At 43.9% G+C, this 21,016-nt stretch overlaps 3 protein-coding genes and 1 pseudogene across 3 annotated transcripts; 1 reads left to right on the plus strand and 3 right to left on the minus strand.

Moving 5' to 3' along the window:
• Window positions 1-346: 346 nt before the first annotated feature.
• On the minus strand, window positions 347-7,606 carry LOC141819820 (polypyrimidine tract-binding protein homolog 1-like). The gene is made up of 10 exons (XM_074707081.1): window positions 7,269-7,606; window positions 5,741-5,950; window positions 4,886-4,948; window positions 4,738-4,811; window positions 4,567-4,662; window positions 3,585-3,642; window positions 3,406-3,510; window positions 3,248-3,329; window positions 1,130-1,242; window positions 347-902 (listed from the first exon to the last, which is right to left on the minus strand). The coding sequence occupies exons 1-10, from the start codon at window positions 7,452-7,454 to the stop codon at window positions 579-581; spliced, it is 1,311 nt and encodes a 436-aa protein (XP_074563182.1). The 5' UTR covers window positions 7,455-7,606; the 3' UTR covers window positions 347-578.
• A 373-nt stretch (window positions 7,607-7,979) lies between these two features.
• LOC141819811 (methyltransferase FGSG_00040) lies at window positions 7,980-9,628 on the minus strand. Its single transcript, XM_074707068.1, has one exon. The coding sequence runs from the start codon at window positions 9,626-9,628 to the stop codon at window positions 8,024-8,026; it is 1,605 nt and encodes a 534-aa protein (XP_074563169.1). The 3' UTR covers window positions 7,980-8,023.
• Window positions 9,629-10,220: 592 nt separating this feature from the next.
• Window positions 10,221-12,116, plus strand: LOC141819800 (putative pectinesterase/pectinesterase inhibitor 13). The gene is made up of 3 exons (XM_074707059.1): window positions 10,221-11,104; window positions 11,172-11,332; window positions 11,419-12,116. Exons 1-3 carry the CDS (start codon window positions 10,221-10,223, stop codon window positions 12,114-12,116), a joined length of 1,743 nt encoding a protein of 580 aa, XP_074563160.1.
• A 1,264-nt stretch (window positions 12,117-13,380) lies between these two features.
• LOC141819831 (3-ketoacyl-CoA synthase 10-like) lies at window positions 13,381-15,468 on the minus strand (annotated as a pseudogene).
• Between the last annotated feature and the right edge of the window lie 5,548 nt (window positions 15,469-21,016).

Genomic DNA, 21,016 nt, shown 5'->3' on the forward strand with positions numbered 1-21,016 from the left:
CCGATCTTAAAATCGCCTCGGTTACTTGGCCTTTGCCTCGACCAATCCAACATCAATCGTCTCGATCACTCGATCCTTGTCTCGGCTAGTCCAACCTCAAACGTCTCAGTCACTCAAACCCATCGTCTAGGCCATCCAACCTTAATTGCCTCGGTCACTTGGCCCTCATCTCGGCCAGTTGATATTGACAGACCTATAATCGCCTAACCGGTTATTTTTTTCCACTCAAATTCTTCACTTTGTCACTCTTTTCATGGGGTTCAATGGTTGTCGCTGTGCTTCTTTAACGACACTCAAAACTCAAATGAGTTGCACAAGAACAACAATGACAAAGAACTCAACTCCATTTAAACTTTCAAGAAAACTTCAAATTACGAGCTACCGGTGCTTCAGTACGTAGAAACAACAAGAAGTTGTGTTTTACAGCACACTTGAAACAGTGAATAAGACAGTCGAAGCCATTTGCATCAGGTATAGAGCAACCAAAAAATGAGTTGCACAAGCTCTAATTCATGATCGATCATTAAACTGGTGCGGCGCAGGCAGACGAAAACAAGCGTCAGATAACAGGTGGTCGATTAGAAATACCTAGGAGGCTGTCCGACGTACGGTGCACCACCACCAGCAGGCCTCGGGTGCATTCCATATTTAGCTACCTGCTGTGAAGCTTGAAGATAGCCAGCCGAAGTTGTCGGGAGAGCGGATGAAGTCGGATATGGGGCGCCGTGGAATGCTCCACCGGGTGATGCAAAAGCAGGCGACTGCCCCACTGGAGCTGCTGCTTGCATGCCGACTTGAGGGTTTGTTTGCCAACTAGTGGGCGCAGCCGGTACAGATGAAGCTTGACTTGAAAGGATTCCAGCGTCAGTAATTGTGTAATCTCTGCTCTTGTCGCTATATGCCTGAAGACGGTATCAATGCACATGAAACAAAAGAAAGTTACTTCTCGGCATCATTTATGTTTTCAGTTCAATGGTTCCAATTCTTTCTATATGTTCAGTCACCATGCATGTTATATCATTCCTGATTCGAGGGCTGTTATTTATCATTCATTTCTAAATGGAAAGGAAAGAACCAAATAAATGGAATTTTCCTCCGTTATTCTACACAACAAATTCCAGATTTGTACCTTTACATTGAGGTCAGTGTGACGAGAGTATGAGAGATGAAGCTTACAATAGCCACCATCATAAATGCAATGCCCCTCAAGAGCCTCTTTGGCAACTGCTGCTGTCGTCATGTCTAACAGAAAAAAAGAAAAGAAAAAAAAAATCAAATCTTCTAGCAGCCACATTAATTGATCAGGAAAGTTACAGAAATTCTATCTACCACAGTGAATACACTCAATTGATGGCATCAGCACTAGATCACAGCTTCAAATAGATTATAATGAACAAATGATTGTAGACACTGCTACAACAATAGCTAACCAACTAGATAAACTCCATGGATATCCATAAGCCCGAACAAACTGTGTATAGGTTAATGGCCAAGTGAATTTATTTTCTTAGGTGGAAGACCAACAGAATTCAATTGCAATATTGATATTTGCTAAACTTGTGATAAGAGATTAACTAGTAAAAGAAAGGGACAAGTGAAAAAAATCAGCAGATGATGAAGATTTTACAGACAATTACTCAAAAAAAATCCATCTCTGCCTAGTGGAAAACATTGTAGTACGGGGGTTATTGTTAATAAAAGACACTATTACAAGGTATGTATTGGACTCAAAATCTTAAACTTAAATCATCCAATATGTGACTAAACCCACTACAAATAGCTACATCAACCTTAGAACTTTAATACCTGCTCAAGTTGAGCCATGAATACTTTTAATGTCCATTTTGTTATGTAAACTAGAAAAGGTCTTACAAAAGGTCATGGAGGTGATTATTGGAGATCCATATTGAGATCGTGCATTGAAAGGGAAAAGCACTCATCCTCATCTTGGAGTTGGCTCTGTTAGGGGTTACCCCTAGGATGAAAGAGTGCAAGTTCTGATCAAGGAGAAGAGAAAAAAACTCACTAGAGGAAGACTTCATACTAGACACAAAAAGTTTTGCGAGATAGAGTGTAAGAAGACGGTGAGCAAATTTGAAGGGAGGGAAAAACACCATAGTACAAGTCTTGATGTAGCAGATTGAAAAAATAACCTTTCTCCAAAAAGAATAGGCATTGTCTAGATCCACACCAACTATGAAGACAGCAAAGAGGAGAAAATATATTTGGTGGTGAAACAGCAAAGAGGAGATCGAGAGTCTGCATTGTTAGAATCACTAAAAAACTACTAGAAGAAGGTTCTGCACTTGTAGTGAAGTTTGAGAACAGGAAGAGGCAACAACCCAGACCAAGTGCATGCAAGAGCTCAGTGTTGCTTCATGTGGAAGTTGTTGAGAAGCTGAGATGAGCATATCTAGAGGAGGGACAGAGAGAGACACAGATGATCATTTTTGATCTCATAGCTTCTACTGTGAGTGTTGGCAGAATAGACATGCAAGCAAAATAAGGAAGACAAAGTGGCTAGGGAGATCATTGGTTGGAAAGAGTTGGTATCTGCTGAGTTGAACTATAAAGCAAGGATGAGATCTAGTGGAGATTCACTAAGGAGAATCAGCAATAAAGGAGACTTGGACCTTGATGACTTTCCACAGGAGGGCAGAAGAAGGTGACCCTAGAAAGCAGATATGGTATTCTGGAGGTGGATTGAAGATCTCACAGAGGAGATCTAGGTCTCCTGACGCTGAAGAGCTGAGGCACACCAACAGTTTTAGTACTCGCAGCAGCAAAAAGTGGATTGAAGATCTCAAATAGGGGGGCTAGGTAATGAGACACTGACAAGCTAAGAAGATAAACCAGTTGAGAATAGAGTCCTTTTAGGCCTAAAAGGATTATTTTTTCCTACAATAGTTTCATTTTTTTCCTCATACAATATTTTAGATATTCAAGCTTATTTTTATCATCTTCTGTTCTCAACATCTGATTCTAACAAGAAATAGAGTTTGGATTTGTTACAACTTCTATATTACAGGAAGTCTAGCTAAATAAAAAGAAGCAAGAGGGTGGAGAAATGGAGAGCTATGAACATTAAGAGCTTCATTGGCAAACTAGGAACATCATACTTAACTTGAAAACCCAATATAATACACATCCTAAATCAATAAAACAGTAGATATACATAGAAAGTTGATGTCAATTGAAAGGAAATAACAGAAATGAATAAAAAATATAATAGGCAGAAAGAACCTACCTGGGTATTGGATTAAAGCCTGAGTTCCACCATTCTTCTCAAATATTGCAATTTTCTGGACAGTTCCAAATGCTGAGAACACCTAAATCAATCAAAGTTTTTTAGGAACTACAATGTATGCCAACGTATAACACATGGGCATAGAAGAAATATCTCACTGTGTGAAGAACATCAACTGTGACAGCATATTGCATATTCTCTATGGAAGCAAGTAGCACATTGCTCTCAGGCTCCTTTATTTTTCCATCCGGACCAATTGTAGGCTGAAGAAAAATCCTTGGTGTCAATAATATTAACTAGAACAATAAACCAAAGAATTTGCAATGAGAAAACAAACCTGTAAAGTACCCTCAATTGCCGATGGATTAACAGGAAGGTAAGGATTAGTATAATCCCTGCATGACATCATACATTACCATAGTGCATACTTGAAATTCAGCAAATGAAAAAATTAATAATAATAACAACAAACAATACTAAAATAAGACCAGAATGTATGGAACATTGATATCCTTCCATAAAATAAATAATAAAGATGTCAAGGAATCATTTTTTAAACTAACGTTGCAAAGATAGAAAAATTACAGTTAATTATGATATGGCAACAGCTAGGAACTGAAGATAAATTCTACCAAGCATTACCAGTTCCTGACAAAGGAGTTTATATGGCTGGGTTATGATAATTAAAAGGGAAAGAATATCACAGCTGAATTATTTCTAATGCAAAAATCCATTCTAATTCTTTAAAAAATTATTATAAGCCTGCAATTGTATGTATGTGAAGAACACAACACCTTTGTTTAGATTTGAGGCTTACCTACATCTCATGTCTCAACTGCAAAGCTTACACTTAGACCCTTTTTACTCATGTGGACATAAACAAATTTACAAGAGAGGCACAGGTTACGAGGAAATACACATTCCTTCCCCTCTGATTACTTGGACAAAAATCACAAAGGAAAGGGCTAGAACGATTGATGCCAACATAGTATTAGTGTTCACTTGTGGCTAGAACGATCAATACAATTCGGTTGTGCTGAACAATACTCACTCACACTTGAAATTAGGAAAGTAATATCCCATTTCTGTATACATTGTAGGATATGAAATTGTTGAATAGAAAAAGGATAAAATTATTTCACTTGACTGAAATTAGTTATAAATATAAGCAAGGTGAATTATTCACCAGTGAGATATAGCTGTTAAAAACTTTGAGAGCAAGAAACTTGAACACAGAAAAGTTCAAGGTTAACTTAGAATGTTAAACAAACAAATGGAGCTTGGTATCGTGTTATGCAAGGTCGATTGCATGTACAAACCTGCTGCGATGAGACTGAAACTTGATATTTAAATCTGTATGAGCTGAAAAAGTAATTCGGAGGTGGCAAGATGTAACATGCTCTGGAAGCAGGTACCTGAAAATCATGCATATGACCAATGAGAGGAAAACAAATTGATTCTTCCCAAAGAAGTGACAAGAATAAAGCAACCTTGGAATGCTTCTTCCATCCAATGCATTTCTAGCTTCTGAAGCAGTTGCTGTGTCAGTATACTGAATCAAAGCCTAAAAAAAGATATGCAGACAACTAAACTGAGTTAAAGTCCCAAACTCAATTAAAAAGTTGGCAAATAAAGAACCTGAAAACCAGCTGCCTTCTCAAACGTAGCAATTTTGTGGACAAAACCAAAAGCAGAAAAGACCTAAAAAAGAAGAAACATCAATATTATTGGCAGTAAAGAGTAATCAATCTTTAATAACAAATAACATAAGGTGTCACAAAGAAAATGATGTGATATCATTTATGCGCAGATTACACCTGTAAGACAATGTACATAATGTGAGCAATTTTTTCCTTAATAATATGTACATAATGCATGGATGCTATGTTTTTTCACTGCTTCCATTAAGAAGATCAAATATAGGAGGGCAGTTAACAAACAGAACTATCCTAAAGCAGAAAACTAAATAGATAAGATTTCTGGAAAAAGAATTCGGGTATCTGACTATAAATGAAGCATGTCAGTTAAAGGAATCATAAAATAGCTTTGAATAGTAAATTAAGATCCTAGAGAATGGGAGTATAACCTCTAAAAACGCCTTCAAACAAGTTGATATAACCTACAACTTAACGATGGTGAAAAATAACAGTTAGCAATGACATTCATTCATAAGATTCAGAATCACACAACAGAATAGGCAAAAGGTGAGAGAGCAAAACAAACATGGTACGTCTCCGAAAGCAGATGCTGATAACGAGATATACTCCGTGTTAACATGGACCTGCTAACCCATTCAGAGTATGTTACAAAAAGTCAAAGAATTTAAACAAGACTAATTTGATATACAGGTATTACATCAGAAATCTGCTACAACCTCTCAACTTTAAGACAATTTAAATTGTCACAAATTCTTAAAGCAAAAATGATCCATGTGAATGTAATAAGAAAACTAGAAAATTATATATAAATGAGTGCAATTGTTAAATAACTTACCAAATGAATAACATCAATACTGACATCACCAGCTTCAACTCCTTCTATGGTAACAAGCAAAACATTGCCAGCAACCTCTCCGGTGGCCTTATTATTCACAATTTCTTGCCTGTTTGAATATTGGATGTAAACTGTTTTGCCACGAACTTGTGCAGGTTCAGATGAAGAAGCATAGTACGAAATCATAGAGATAGCCTGATTAAGGTCCACCTGTAGGTATAAAAAATAAGTTCGGATTATTCTGTTTCAAATAATTGAGAAATCAATAGAAAATGTCGTCTAGCAAAGGCAAGCAAATTCTCAGAAACAAAGAAAAATCTCACTAGAATGAAATATTTAAAGCTTCCTACTGAGAGCCAGGAAATCAGTAAAATAAACAAGCCTTTAAACGGGAAACAATTTACAAACCAGATGCTTTCAAGATGGAAATTGACTCACTAATCATAACAAGAACGGAAAGCTCTTGATTGAACATAACTCAAAGTATCAACCAGATTTCCCAGATGGTCTTAGTAAGCATCAACCAGATTGGCCTAATGCTAAAAAAAGTGAGATTAATAAAATTATCAAGCACAATTAGGAAAACATTATGTCCATTCAAGCTGTTTAAATACCACAGAGTGAAGTATGACAGATTTTGATCCCAATTACCAGATAAATACATCCATTGAAAGCAAATTTCCCCCATAGAATTCTCAAATAGCAATCAATGAAACATACTTCCATCTAGAGGTGACAAAGGCCGTGAGCCCAGCCTGGCCTGGGCCATGCTCGGAACAATGGGCAATCAGACCTATTTTGATCAGAGCTTGGCTAGCCCATGTGTCAAAGCGCCAGGTCAGGCTGACCCCAACACTTTTTCCCTAAATGTCCTAGTAGAGCCCTTCTCTTATTTTACAAGAAATTACAAGAGGCATTTTGGGCATCTTATTATCAAAATAATCCAAAGTGGAGTCAGCTATATCAATCCTCCTACGCCATTGGGCTTGATCCTCTACATAGAGAGATAATGTAAAAAATTATTTTATGTACTTCTTGATAACACCCCAGTTTGCTAGAATCCTCTAGCTCCAAAGAAAAGTGCAAATTGCAAGGATATCATTAACAAATGATGCCATGGTCTCAAGAATGTGGCAAATCACCGTAATCAATAATAGTATGCCACTAAGATCTGAAAACTTGATCACTTTCCCACATTATCCTTACAAGTTGTTGGAAAACAATCATTATCTGATAGAACTCTTTCTTTAACATGCCCTCCAGGAATAAAAGCATCAAAAACAGAATTTTCATTTCCCTGACAGATCTAAACTCGATACTGTTGTGATCCAAGGATAAGCTAAATGATATTCTCTTAGAATAGAAAAGCCAAAGTCCAAACGCATAAACTGCACAATCCAACCGCTCTCTCCATGAAAGTTTCCAATCAAAGGTCGGAAAGGAGGTAAAAACCATTAGAAACACAATAGCAGGATTCCAGCAACCATCCTTCTTCATACCAAAAATAACAAAGACAATAAAAACTTACAAATTCAACAAAAGCCTGATTGCGGTTGGCCCCCACGTTACATTTTGTGTTGACGATTTTGCCGAAGGGCTTGCAGAGTTCGATCAGTTCCTCCTCCGTGCATTCCCAGGGAAGATTCCGGAGGTGAAGCACCTTGGACGGCGTCTGCGTGTACCGAAACTGCGGCTGCCCCGACGAAGAAGACATCTCCAGATTAGGGTTTCGGCAAGCTCTTCCCTGATCCCGATACGCGACGACCAATTACCGAACCGAGACGATCAAGATCGAATCCAGAACGAGGCAAAAGAAAATCTCCCAAAGAAATAGGGTTGCGATCGAATCCAAGAAGATTTCGGGGAGAAGGATCGAAAGGCTCTGGATTCGACTAACGGAGTGAGATAGGGATTTATAACTCGACCGTAGATGTTTAGCAATTTTTCAAATAACCACAAAGTTTTCATTAAAATTAAAAATTAGGCATTATTATCGTAAGCATAATAATTCTTGGAGAGTTAGTTAATTATGCACTTTAAAAATATAAAATATATCAAAAAAAATATCAACCATTTTAAAATCAAACAAACAAACTTTAAAAGTATTTTTAAAAAGCTAACAAACACTAAGCACCATTTTAAAAATTATTCTAAAATTCCCAATCTATATATTTTCTCAAATTAAATTGGTTAAGACTTTCTTAACCTAGTTAAGTTCAGGTTCACAATCATGGTCAGAAGAAATATTTAAAAATTATGGAGTAAAAGGAAAAATTCCCAAAGTTAGACGCCATTGTTGAGCAGCGGCAGCTGAAACAAAGCTTTCATGGCTGTTCTCTTCATGATCTTCCCATACGTTGCTCTCCCCAATCTCATCGCCTTCTCCATCTCGACCACATCGCCGCCGCCGCCGCAACCTTTCTTCATCCTCTCGAGCACCGCCTTCAGCACCCTCTCATCCCCTCCCACTGCCTCCGCCACGCTCTCGGCGACCGCCGCAGCAGCCGGAATCTTCCTCCCGCACCTCCTCATCAGCCTCTCCGACCCGTAAACGCTTGCGTAAGCCGGCCAAATTGACGCCCTCAAGAACCCTTTTTGCTTTCCCTTCACCTCCCATCTCCTCATCCCCGCTTCCAGTCTCATCGCTGTTTCCTCCATGCTTGCTCCGCCCTTCATCGCCGCTTCCAGCTCCCTCATCTCCGGCCTGAAGCGAGCAGAGTCTTCAAAATCGCACCTTTCGCAGCGGCACTCGAACGCCCACCTCCTCGACGCCGTCCTCCGGTCGTCGAGCGGCGAGAGCACGTCGAAGTAGGCAATGGTGACCTCGTCGCCTGCCCTCAAGTCGCGGGCGGCGTGGACGATCGCGCGGTCGCCGATGTGCTGCCGCCTCGCGCTCGGGCTGCAAGAATGGTTCAAGAAGGAGGGTAGCAGCCAAAGCCCGATCCCGATGTAGTTGCTTTGTTTTCCATCAATCTTGGTGGAGAACGCCTCCTCGTTCAGGCAATTAACGTCCAAAACCTTCAAGATGCGATCGACATCCGGCCTTCTGCTGGCCGGAGGCAGAGCAAGAAGCTGTTCCACCGCATCTGGCTTGAACAGCGCAATGTCGGGGACTTCGAGATCCCCTTGATCCGTCCCCGGAGACAGTTGGTAGATCAAGTTAAGTGTTCTGCTACATTTCTCGGCGACGTCGAGGACCTTTTCGACGAAGTCCTTCCACAATAGCATCCGAGCGCTATCGCCATGTCCGCCGGCGGATTCCGGCAGAATCCCTCTTCCAACTACGACAGCTCTAGTCACGACCAACAGCGTCCCAGCCTCAACGTTTTTGGTAGCAAAAAGCCCTCTTTCGCCATTGCTGCACCTCCGGATCTCGACCGGGCCGACGTACTCCGCCAGATCCGGGCACTTGTCGCTGAATCCGCCCAAAATCCAGTTAGAAACATCGATTCTACCCCTTCTCGACTGCGCCTCCAAATTCCGGCACCGATCCAAAAGCTCTCTGGAGGCATCGTCCACCGGGTGGGAGGCGATCGCGAGCTTGAGGCAATCGCCCGCCGAGGCGTACCGATCTAGGTCCAGCAAAACCCTGGCTTTACAAAGGAGGGCCTTGAGGTGGGCGGGGTCGAACTCGAGCGCTCGGTCGCAATCCAAGAGCGCGCCGGCGAGGTCTCGGGTGCGGAAGCGGGCTTCGGCGCGGTTGGAATGCGCGAGGCAGAGGGTCTTGTGGAGAGCGGCGCCCCCGCCGTCGCCACCGGCGGCGAGGCAGAGGGAGATGAGGTGGGAGTAGAGGTTGATGTACTCGCCCCAGTCTTCGCGAAGTAGGAGCTGCGTCGCCTTGGATCGCAGATGCTGCACCTGCTCCTCGAGGCTCACCGCCTGCTTCATGTTCGACGAAATGACGGCGGAACAGAACGCCGTGGCTTGGATTTTAACCTATCTAAAGAATGCGAGAATGAACGTAACGGTCGAATTGATTCGGTCTGCCAATTTTTTATGAACTTTCGTAACGGCTATGTTTATTTCCTTGCCAGCGTGGATAATTAATTGATTTATTAAGATTTTGTAATCAATTTCATCATTAATTTTTACCACCAAAAAATACATTATTTATTTTTGTCCAATTCCATTTTTATCCAATTCCATTTTTGTCCAATTCCATTTTGCACACTAAACTTCAACGATAAATACGGAATTCCCAGACTGCCCCCACGCCTGGATGGCCAGCCCCGTCCCGGTCCCATTAAAGGAAGGGCAAAAGAGTCCTTGGGCAAAGAAACCAACGATAATAACGTCCGTGACCCTTCCCGACCATCCATTCCCGGAGGAGTCCCGACTCCTATAACAGGCGATCGAAGGAAGCCTTCTGGGGCATCGACGAGGACCTCGATGCTCTTCGTCCCCCATTACATCGCACTCCTCAGAAGAGGAGAATAAGAGGAAAGGAAGGGATTCCGATCCATCTCGAGAGGAAATAGCAATGGCGAATTACGACAAACAGATGTCGGAGGGCCGGAAGAACGAGCGCGCAAAGCTGGCGCTGCTCGCCACCGCGGCTTGCCTCCTGCTGCTGTTGGTGGTGGGGGCGGTGGTCGGCGCTAGCTACCGGCAGGATGATGACGGCGACGAGGAGGAGGCCGCCAAGCAGAGCGAGCAGGCGATCCACGCGTCGTCCAAGTCCGTCACCGCGCTCTGCTCCTCGACCGACTACGTGCGTTCGTGCGAGACGAGCCTGTCGAAGGTGGTGCCGGAGGGCACGGAGGATCCGAAGGTGCTGCTGAAGGCGGCCGTCTCGGTGGTGCTCGACGAGATCAGCAAGGGGTTCGCCCACTCGCGGCTGCTGGCAAGCAATGACAGCCGCGTGCGCGGCGCCGTGCAGGACTGCCAGGAGATGTACGAGGACTCCAAGGGCCAGATCAACGCCACGCTGCGTAGCATCGTCGACAATGGCATCGAGAAGCTGCCCGCCCGATCGCACGACATGCGCACCTGGCTCAGCGCCGTCATCACCTACCAGCAGACCTGCATCGACGGCTTCCCCGACGGCGAGCTCAAGGACAAGATGAAAGCCGCCATGAAAGGCGCCAAGGAGCTCACCAGCAACTCGCTAGCCATAATCGGCCAGGCCTCCAGCTTCCTCTCCCTCATCAACCTCTCCGCCCGCCGCCGCCTCCTCCTCGACGACCAGCCTCCGACGGTGACCAAGAACGGCTACCCTTCCTGGTTCACCAAAGACGACCGCCGGATGCTCAAGAGCGTGAACGTCAAGCTCAAGCCCAATGTCACCGTAGCCAAGGATGGCACCGGCGACTTCACCACCGTCAATGAGGCACTCGCCAAGATGCCCAAAGAATACGAAGGAAGGTAACCGAAAACAGAGCAAAACATAGACCAACTCAAGATCTGTGCTGACATATATATGGATGCGTAGGTACGTGATCTACATTAAAGAAGGAGTATACGAGGAACAAGTGAATGTCACGAAGAATATGGTTGATGTGACAATGTATGGCGACGGATCAAAGAAGACCATCATCACCGGCAGCAAGAATTTCATCGACGGCACGAGGACGTTTCTGACCGCCACATTTTGTAATGAAAAAAAGTCGATTAGCATATGAATTATTGCTTGTTTCTGGTTAATTAAGTGGTTTTTTGGCTACCTTTTTGGGGTTCAGTTGCGGCGGGCGATCGATTCGTGGCGATCGGAATGGCGTTCCGGAACACGGCGGGGGCGGAGAAGCACCAGGCGGTGGCGCTGCGGGTGGTGTCGGACCGGTCGGTGTTCCTCAACTGCCGGATGGAAGGGTACCAGGACACGCTGTACGCGCACTCGCACCGGCAGTTCTACCGGGGCTGCGTCATCGCCGGCACCATCGACTTCATCTTCGGCGACGCCTCGGCGGTGTTCCAGAACTGCCTCCTGGTGGTGCGCCGGCCGCTGGCGAACCAGCAGAACATCGTGACGGCGCAGGGGCGAACCGACCGCTGGGAGACCACCGGGTTCGTCATCCACCGCTGCCGATTCCTGGCCGACAACCGCCTGAAGGACCCCTCGCAGCCGCCAATCCCGAGCTACCTCGCCCGGCCGTGGAAGGAATTCTCGAAGACCATCATCATGGAGTCGCAGATCGACGGGTTCATCGACAAGAAGGGGTACCTGCCGTGGGATGGCACCTTCGCGTTGAACACGCTGTACTACGCGGAGTACAACAACAAGGGGCCGGGGGCGGACACCGCCGGCCGGGTGAAGTGGCCGGGAGTCCACATCCTCAAAAGGAACGAGGCCCTCAAGTACACGGTGGAGAACTTCATACAGGGCTCCGCGTGGATTCCGGCGAGCGGGTCGCCGCTGCACCTGGGATTGAACTCTTGAGTTGCATATGATCGATCGTTTGATACGTAGCTCAACATCTAACTTTTTGGAGCCATGAGCGAGAGAGAGAGAGAGAGAGGGAGATGAAGAACAGGAGGAAGAGGGTTGTTTTGTTTGATTGATTTTTGTCTGTGAGCTACAAATGTGAGCCATTGTGTGTGGGATATACAATTATTATGTAAAAAACAATATTTTGATCAAAAATTCAAATTGCAAATTTAGCAATCAAGAATATTATTGGAAAAGTGCTTTTTTTTTCAAAATGTGTTATCCAAGTAGTGAGCATGGAGATATGTGTTACCTGAGATTCCGGGTTCGAGTCCTCTTAGCAATATATCTTTGTTAATTGAGGTGTTATTTCGATTCGAGTCATTTTAGCAACATGTATTTGTTGGCTAAGATGTTGTTTCGACAATAGGCTCTTATTAACATAGTGGTATCGTGTCTCTAAAAAAATTTCTTAGGAGGTTTTTTGATATGGAATCGTTTCGACGATAGGACCGATCACTATAAAAAGTTTACTAATATAATTTGTGCTCCCGGGACATAACTGAGTTAGTTACGACGGAGCAGACTTGCAGAAGAAGACAAGGATTCAAATCTTGATGAAATCAAGTAATATCCTCCTCCATCGTGAACTGTAATTTCTAGATTTACCTCTTAATAAATGATCATGGGACCGCTGGGTTGTGGATTTCATCTACAAAGAAAAATGCATTTTTGATTAAAAAATGTTTTAAAAATTGTTTAAATTTTACTTAAATGATCACCTGAGGCTGCACCAAGACATGCAAACGAAGGTACGGCCCATCAATAACAGCCCGCTACGAGCCCAACCCATTAACACCTCACTATTTAAACCCTGGACTCGAGACGGCGGCAGGCAAGCCTGGGAAAGAATACCTGAGCTCTGGTCATCTGCGCGTGGTATGGAGATGTGCGGAGGAGCGATCATCTCCGATTTCATCGGCCCGGCGTCGGAGCGCCTGTTGCGGGGTTTCGAGAAGGGAAATCTGCGAATCGGGCGTGATCGGATGATCGACTTCGAGGACGAGGATTTCGAGGCCGAGTTCAACGACGAGACGTTGGGCGATGAGTCCGATGCCGCTGAGAAGGAGGGTGATGACGAGTTCGGCGTTCTACACTTCGGTTTCCGATCCAAAACCCCCTTCCCGGTGGTAAAAACGCGAATTATTTTCGCCTTATCTTGCATTTCTTAGGGATGGATGCTAGGACGTCGTTTTCGTCACTTGTAGAGGCTTAAAGGATTAGTCACGAAAAAGATAAACTCTAAACGAAATGGCAGATAGCTAGACTTATATTGTTAATCAGGGGTTTGTTTCTCGGCTTCATTCTTGTTAGAAGTTCGAAAGCTACAAAGAAGCGATTTTTAGGTTAATCCTGCCCTTTTCATCAGTGATGAATGATTGAAGCTTGATCAAAAGCTGGAATACATAGCCTAATGCTGTATTTTTGTGCTATAACCGAGAAATTGCTTTCTACATTTTAGAATTCATCGTTTGTGAATCATTTGCAGAGGGTTCGATCAAATATGCCTCTAAATCGGGATTCCACAACCAAATGTATTTCACAGTGACAGATATTCTGAGTTCAGTCCAAGTTTTTTAACTAATCTTGATCATCCTTCTGAGTAGGTTGCTCTGAATTCGTTTGGACATACCCACTTAATGTGGGAATCGAAGACCCAAACATGGAAGATCTCAGCGGTTCTTGCTCCTACTCCCACTAGATTTGACTTATTTGAAGGTGGTGATAGTTCTGGAGAAGTAGTGCCAGTTGAGGATGATGCTGCAATTGAATTGTCTGATCAGTTATATGCCTATGATTTTCTCCCTTACCTTTCCTATGAAGGGAGTTTAGACGCATCGATCGACGGCCAATTAGGTTATGAGCTGATGCAGGAAGGTGTTCATGCTGTGGACCTTTGGAGTTTTGATGACTTCCCTTGGGAGAGCAAGCACTGTTAAGAGATTCTAAAGTCTCGCAACTGGTATTCAGACAAAGCAATTAAGTGTAAGACTTCCAATGATCTCTCTTGATGTTGAATGCTGCAACTCTTTGATCATCTTTCAGGATTATTATTTGATTTGCAAAACTGTTATTGCAGACTCATGCTTTTGATTGGTTTCTGATTTGATTACAAATATTATGTGATGCTTTGTGATCGAGAAGGAATTTTCTGACCTTCAACATGGAGCATGTTTGCCACAAGCAAATGGCACACGAGAGGCCATTGATGGCGTAGCGGTCGACGGAGTCGAGCCAGGGGCTCCTGCTCGGCCGCCGCGTCGCCTTCTACACCGCGCTGTTGCACTTGAAGCCCGACCCGAATGCGATCTGCCACAACCGGTCGGCCCCTTGGCTTCCAGGTACGGCAGCTCGTACCCGAACCAGTGGAGCGTCGCGCGCGCCGCCTCCATGTGGCGGTCCTCCAGCTCCAGGTTCAGCTGCAGCGCGTCCAGCGCCGCCTTGCTCGCTGCGTGAATGCAGAAGTACTTGTAGTCGGGGATGTCGGGCTTGGCCGGCGCTGTGCCGCCTGCTGCGGCCGGAGATTTGGGTAAGAAGTGGCGGTAGAGCAGCGTGGCGAAGAAGAGGAGCTGCTCCGAGAATGGTAGGACGAGGGGGACGCGGGTGGTGATGTTGGCCTTCAACGCGTGTCCTCCCACCTCCATCAGATCTCAGCTGATCGGCAAACCCTTGATCCTTTCCTCATCTTCCTCATGATACACACACCTAATCAGAGGCACAATCTTAATCTCTCTCCCTGGCGGAAGTCGCGGCGGCGGTCGGAGAGCAGCACGGCCGAGAATTATAAGCTCATGCGGAAGAAGCCGTTGGGGATGAGCATGGAGAGCGGTTGCAGCCGGTGTACCAGGTGAAGGAGACGGCCTCAAAACTGACGACGATGGCGTAGTTGCTGGGGTTGGCCCGCAACATGTTGCGGGCGAGGCCGAGGGCGATGACACCAGCGCTGCAGCCCATGCCACCGAGGTTTTGCTCAAGATGTTGCGGCGCATCTTGTAGCGGTCGATGATCATGGCAGAGTAGGGTTGAAGAGGCTGCAGTTGACGACGAGCACGCCGACGTCCTTGGGGCGGACGCGGCGCTTGTCGAAGAGCAGGAGTTGAATCTCCGGTGGAACAAACTTTGGATCCTTTTCAATCATTGGGGACTGAAATTGAAGGACGTTTGGGGTTAGCATTATCATATTTTACCATAAATAGATACAGATGAACTGGGAAAGAAGCCAAGGCCTGCAAAGCGCGTCAAACCACTTCGACGAAAATGATGTAATTCACAGGTTGCAAAGTTTAATCCTTCTACTGTTATAGTGTGGAAATATCGAGAGGTCATTGTATTTGATATATTGTATTACTAGGCTCATTTAGTTCAGTTTTTGATATATTATTGTATTTTGACATTAAATACAGTATCAGTGTATCTAGAGATTTGTGTTGTATTCAAATATTATTGTATTCAGATTGTATTAGTGTTGTATTCAGATATTTTGACATGTGGTGTATTACTATTGTTGTGTTAGTGTTATGTTTTATATTGTTGGCTTATCAGTGTATTACTATTATATTATATTGGTTTGATTGATATGTAAACAGGAAATTCAGAAAAATAAAATAAAATATATAAAAAAAATAAATTATTAGCGACGGAATGATAAATTTCGTCGCTAATAAACGAATATTTTTTTTTAGAATTTAGCGACGGAATCATAAATTCCATCGCTAAATAGCGACGGAATCATAATTTCCGTCGCTAATATACATATATTTTTTTAAATTTTTTTTAGAATTTAACGACGGACTTTATAATTCCGTCGCTATTTAGCGACGGAAGTTATAATTCCGTTGCTATTATTTGCGACGGAGTGAAAAAGGCCGGCTAATTATTAGCGACGGAAATATTTGACCGTCGCTAAATTTAGCGACGGAATGTATATTTTCGTCGCTAGTTAGCGACGAAATTTATTTCCGTCGCTAAAGTGACGTCAGCGATCGAATTTTACGCGACGGACCATTTCCGTCGCTAATCGATCGTTACACGCGAGTGATGACCGATTAGCGACAGAAATGATCCGTCGCTAATCCCAATAATTTTTGTAGTGAATTGCAGCCGGTACCAGGTGAAGGAGACGGCCTCAAAGCTGACGACGATGGCGTAGTTGCTGCGGTTGGCCCGCAGCATGTCGCGGGCGAGGTCGATGGCGATGACGCCAGCGCTGTTTTGGTCAAGATGTTGCGGCGCATTTTGTAGCGGTTGATGATCATGGCAGAGTAGACTTGAAAAGGCTGCAGTTGACGACGAGCATGCCGACGTCCTTGGGGTGCATGGATGCGACACTTGTCGAAGAGCCGGAGTTGAATCTCCGGTGGAACAATCTTTTAGGAAAGAAGCCAAGGCCTTCAAGATCCTTTTGATAGTGAGCACCGAAGCAAAGCGCGTCAAACCCTCGGCGAAAATGATACAATTCACAGGTTGCAAAGTCTAATCCTTCTACTGTCATAGTGTGGAAATGTCGATAGGTCATTGATCTTGATATGAGTGGCTATTAGAAAGCACATTATCGTCTAATTTAATTCGATTGTGATCTTGTTGCCTTGTGAACATTCAAAGGAAAGAGATGGAAATTTGAGGGATGTCAGTTAGTCATTGAGAATTCCTATTAGTTTTGCATTGTTGTTCAAATAATTGGTGCTCTAGATATGAATTTGATCATATTTTCTTTAGTTTCGCAAATAATATTGTGTGGAAATGTCGATAAGTCATTGATCTTGCTATGAGTGGCTATCAGAAAGAGCATTATTGTTAAATTTAATTGGATTGTGATCTTGTTGCCTTATGAAAAAATTCAAAGGAAAGATGGAAATTTGAGGGATACCAATTATTCATTAAGAAGTTCTATTAGGGTTTGCTTTGTCCACCAAATAATCATCTTTAACATCTAATGTAACAATCACATTAATGTGCACCAAACTTTAGATGAAATCTAATTTAATATAATTTTTTTTAAACAAAAAGGATGATTGAAGAACACTTACTTCTTTAGATAAACTTTTGAGATTTTAACTTTCAAACAAGAATAATACATTTGACGTATGGTTTGGTAGGATATGCAATACGATAGATAGGTCTTTATGAACCCTAATATTATATATTATTCCATAGATTTATGATAGAGAAAATTTTATTTAATAATGTATAAGTACATTAGGTGCTCAATTACATAATTATGTAATCCAACTGAACTTAAATGGTTAAATTTTTTTATTTTTTTTTCAGATAATTCTTCACTTTTATTTTAATAATTTATCATTGTTATATTAATTTATTATCATTAATATATATAAAACATCTTAATTTTTAAAATAAAATTTAATTTAATTCTAAAATAATTTTTTCATCTTAAATTCAGATGAAACCTGATCCAATCCTAAAAAATATTAAGTCAAATTTTGAGTCCACCCCAATCCGACCCAAATTCTAAAACTCTCAATCTTAATTTGATATTTTTCGGACCGACTTAGATCTCAACCAATCGCAATGGGTAGTGGTGGCGGCTAGACTTTAAAATTGTGACTATTCCAGTTAAATACCATGGATGGTTAAGCCACCAGTAACAAGTAGTCCTGATGTGGACGGTCTCCTGGATGAGCTAGGACGCGGGAAACGATCAGGACCTGAAACATACTTCAAGAAGAAATTAGACTGGTGTTAGGGAGTCATGGCAGGCCACTCCGACGCTCAAGTTATGGTTCTGAGGAAGATGAAATGTGGACAGGAAAAAAGATAATCCTCACAAAGTTTTCAGAGTTGAACCTGGAATAAGCTATGGGTTAGGCTTTTTATATAGTCTGTTCAAGGCATTTCCACGTCGGATGGGGTAGCGCCCTTATAGCAACCTGCAAAGGGGACCAGATCCGACAGTCATTTCCTTTTAACCTTATGTGCATAAAAAGAGATATCAAAAGGGACTGGTTCTGATAATGTAACCACCTGTTCATTCTTGGACTGTCGTGTGTTTGCTAAAATATTGCATTCCTCTTTGGTAGAGCATGTAAGATAGCGGTTTACTGAAGGCATGAAGTTGAAGCTCAGCCAGATGGAGTGGAGACTACCGAGCTACTGAGACGACTAGTCGAGATGAGACTACCGAGACGAGGCTGCCGAGATGGTCGAGGCGAGGCTGGTCGAGACGAGGATGATCGAGATGAGATGATCGAGGTTGGCCGAGATGAGACAACCGAGATCTCGAGACAAGGCTGATCGAGACAAGACGACTGAGCTACCGAGCCGAGGTCGGCCAAGACACCGAGACGAGGTGCGAGGCCAGGATGGCCAAGACGAGATGGCTTCGGAGGCTCAAGTGGGGGGCAGGACTGAACTCGTGCTGAGCCCGAAATATCGTCTGAGCCTGAGGCGACAAATATCTCACTCTAGTGGAATCAAATCATCCGTGTTAACCCGTCTTACCACATCGACTCGGATCTTGACCTTCGCTTGACTCTTGACCTTTACCGCAAAGGAAGCCACGTGTCCTCTACGACACCTGCATCAGCGACCACCAGTCGTGCATGGTCACAACACCTCAATGAGCAGCGATTTCACCACTGGAGACCAACCATCCTGATCGTGATTTCATGGCCAAGGTCACGATTAGCCTGGCCGTACGTAGTTTTGTGATTAAAAGGTGATCAGTTGTGACCTAGCCACGACTGGCGCTCGTAACAAGTAGTTGCGACAGTCGATCGCAACCGTTGAACTACAAGTACTGCATCATGCTTGGGATAATAAATTGGTAGCTTTTTTCAATAATAATTTAAAAATATAATTAACAAGATCACATACATGAAAATAAAAATAAAATTGGCTTTGCAAATGACCAAGTCAACCCGAAACCAAATTCCTTTTTACTGATTAATCAATGATTGTTCCCTTCAGCAGAAAATTCCAAGCAAAAATATCGATAGTTTTTGTAGTTTTGGGCAAATAATTACTAATATTTTTTTAGAGTTTTGGCGGTAAAAAAACGATATTTTCATAATTTCCATTTTAAACCCGTTTTTAAAAAAAAATGCGCGGGATTGTCAGTCGAGGTTCCACAGTGGAATCGAACCGAAAATATCTCCGTCGTCATCGCCGCCGTCGCTCCAGTAATCCTGATCGCCTACGCTCCAGCCGAGGTCGTCCAATGCCGGAGGATCGCCGTAGATTATCTCCGGCGGCAACACCTCATCAATCGCCGAGCCGCCCTCTCCGCCTCCGTCCTTCTCCGCAGCCTCACCGCCTCGACCTTCGCTCCTCTCCGGCTCCGGCGCCTGAGATCCCCTCGCTCCTTCTCGCGCGTACCTCACCGCCTTGTCCTTTATCTCGTGCCGGCTCAGCTGCTCGGCCGCCGCTATGTCCGGCAGCTGGTCCGGGAAGTTGAAGTACTGCTGCTCGGCGGGGCCGCGGAGGCAGAGCATGGCGGCGTCGTAGGCCCTGGCGGCCATCTCCGGCGTCGGGAACGACCCCAGCCACAGGCGCTTCCGGCTATTGGGGTACCGCACCTCCGCCACCCACTTGCCCCACTTCCGCAGCCGCACCCCCTTGTACTTCACTGGCGCCGGCGCCGGCGCCGCCCCAGACCCCTCCCCGGAAGTCTCCCCCTCCCTGTCCATGTTTTCGAAGTCGAGCAGACGTAGGTAGTCCATTTATAAAAAGGGCGCGCGCGGGGAACTGCCATCCTCCATCCCACGTGTCAATCACTTAATTAACCGCAGTAGATCGCCCCCTGTCCCACGCACGTGCGATTTCGCATGGAAAACCAATCCCTTTTTCGGCCGACATCCGACGCGCTCTCCGCCGTCGATAGCGAGTAGGTGGTAACGGTCTGTATCAATCGTAATCTGATCGTACGGGAGGGAGTACGACCCCACAGGAGACTCTATGGAGGTCCCACGCGTAGAGAATTTGTCAATTTGCCTTGAGGAGAGCGAATCGGGGAAGCCAAGCGACAACGACTCGACCGTTACGTCTGAGGGTCCATGTAGGCATGTGAACAGGGTCCAGGGTGAGAACAAGGCGGGGGCCGCTAACTAATTAATTTTAATTTTGTTTTTAAGAAAAAAGGAGGAGGAAAAAAAAAAAATCGTAGCGACGTTTCTTGTCGTTGTGTTTGTGTACGGCGAAAACAAGCGGTTGGACGGTTTATAAATAATTTAATTTTCAAAAACTAAATACCACCGTCCGCCGGTTCAACTATTGGTCTAATTGGTTGATCTGTGGGCCTGCTTGTTTGATCGGACTCAGAACCAATAAAATTCCAGATTTTTTAGAGAAAAAGATCACACTCTGGATCAATTTAACTGATTATGTATATTAGTTAACTGACAGTGATTAAACTCATGGAAAGAGCTATTTTACAGATTTAAACAATCAGATTTATTGGGGGAATTAAGGTTGAAGTGTTGCTGCATTTTTAGACTAATAAGAGCATTTCAAAGTTACCAACATTGATCAAAGCGAAGTTCTCATCTTGTAAAATTATTTTACTTTCATTTGTAATTGTCTTCTTCTTTCGTTATTATATTGTTGTGATAAGGTTGTAAGAAGTTTCTTCATCTTCAAAAAATATCCGAGTAAGAGAAGGATTAATGGTGGCAGTCGCTAGGATTATTAGGATCCATGTGAACTAGAGGGGGTGAATAACTTTGATTGCTTTTTATCTTGATCTTATTCTCTAGTTGTTCGAATGTGCAACGGAAACCTTGATTCAAATATGACTCCACATGCACAACTCTTGAATTTTATTTGGTATCCATCTCCTTAAGGCGACTAATCCAAGGGTCCACTTCGAGCTTTTTACCTCTTTTCGGATATCCTCT

This window comes from Curcuma longa, chromosome 2 (genome assembly GCF_044706935.1).
Source record: "Curcuma longa cultivar G26 ecotype Majalengka, Jawa Barat chromosome 2, ITB_CL_G26_1.1, whole genome shotgun sequence".
NCBI lineage: Eukaryota > Viridiplantae > Streptophyta > Magnoliopsida > Zingiberales > Zingiberaceae > Curcuma > Curcuma longa.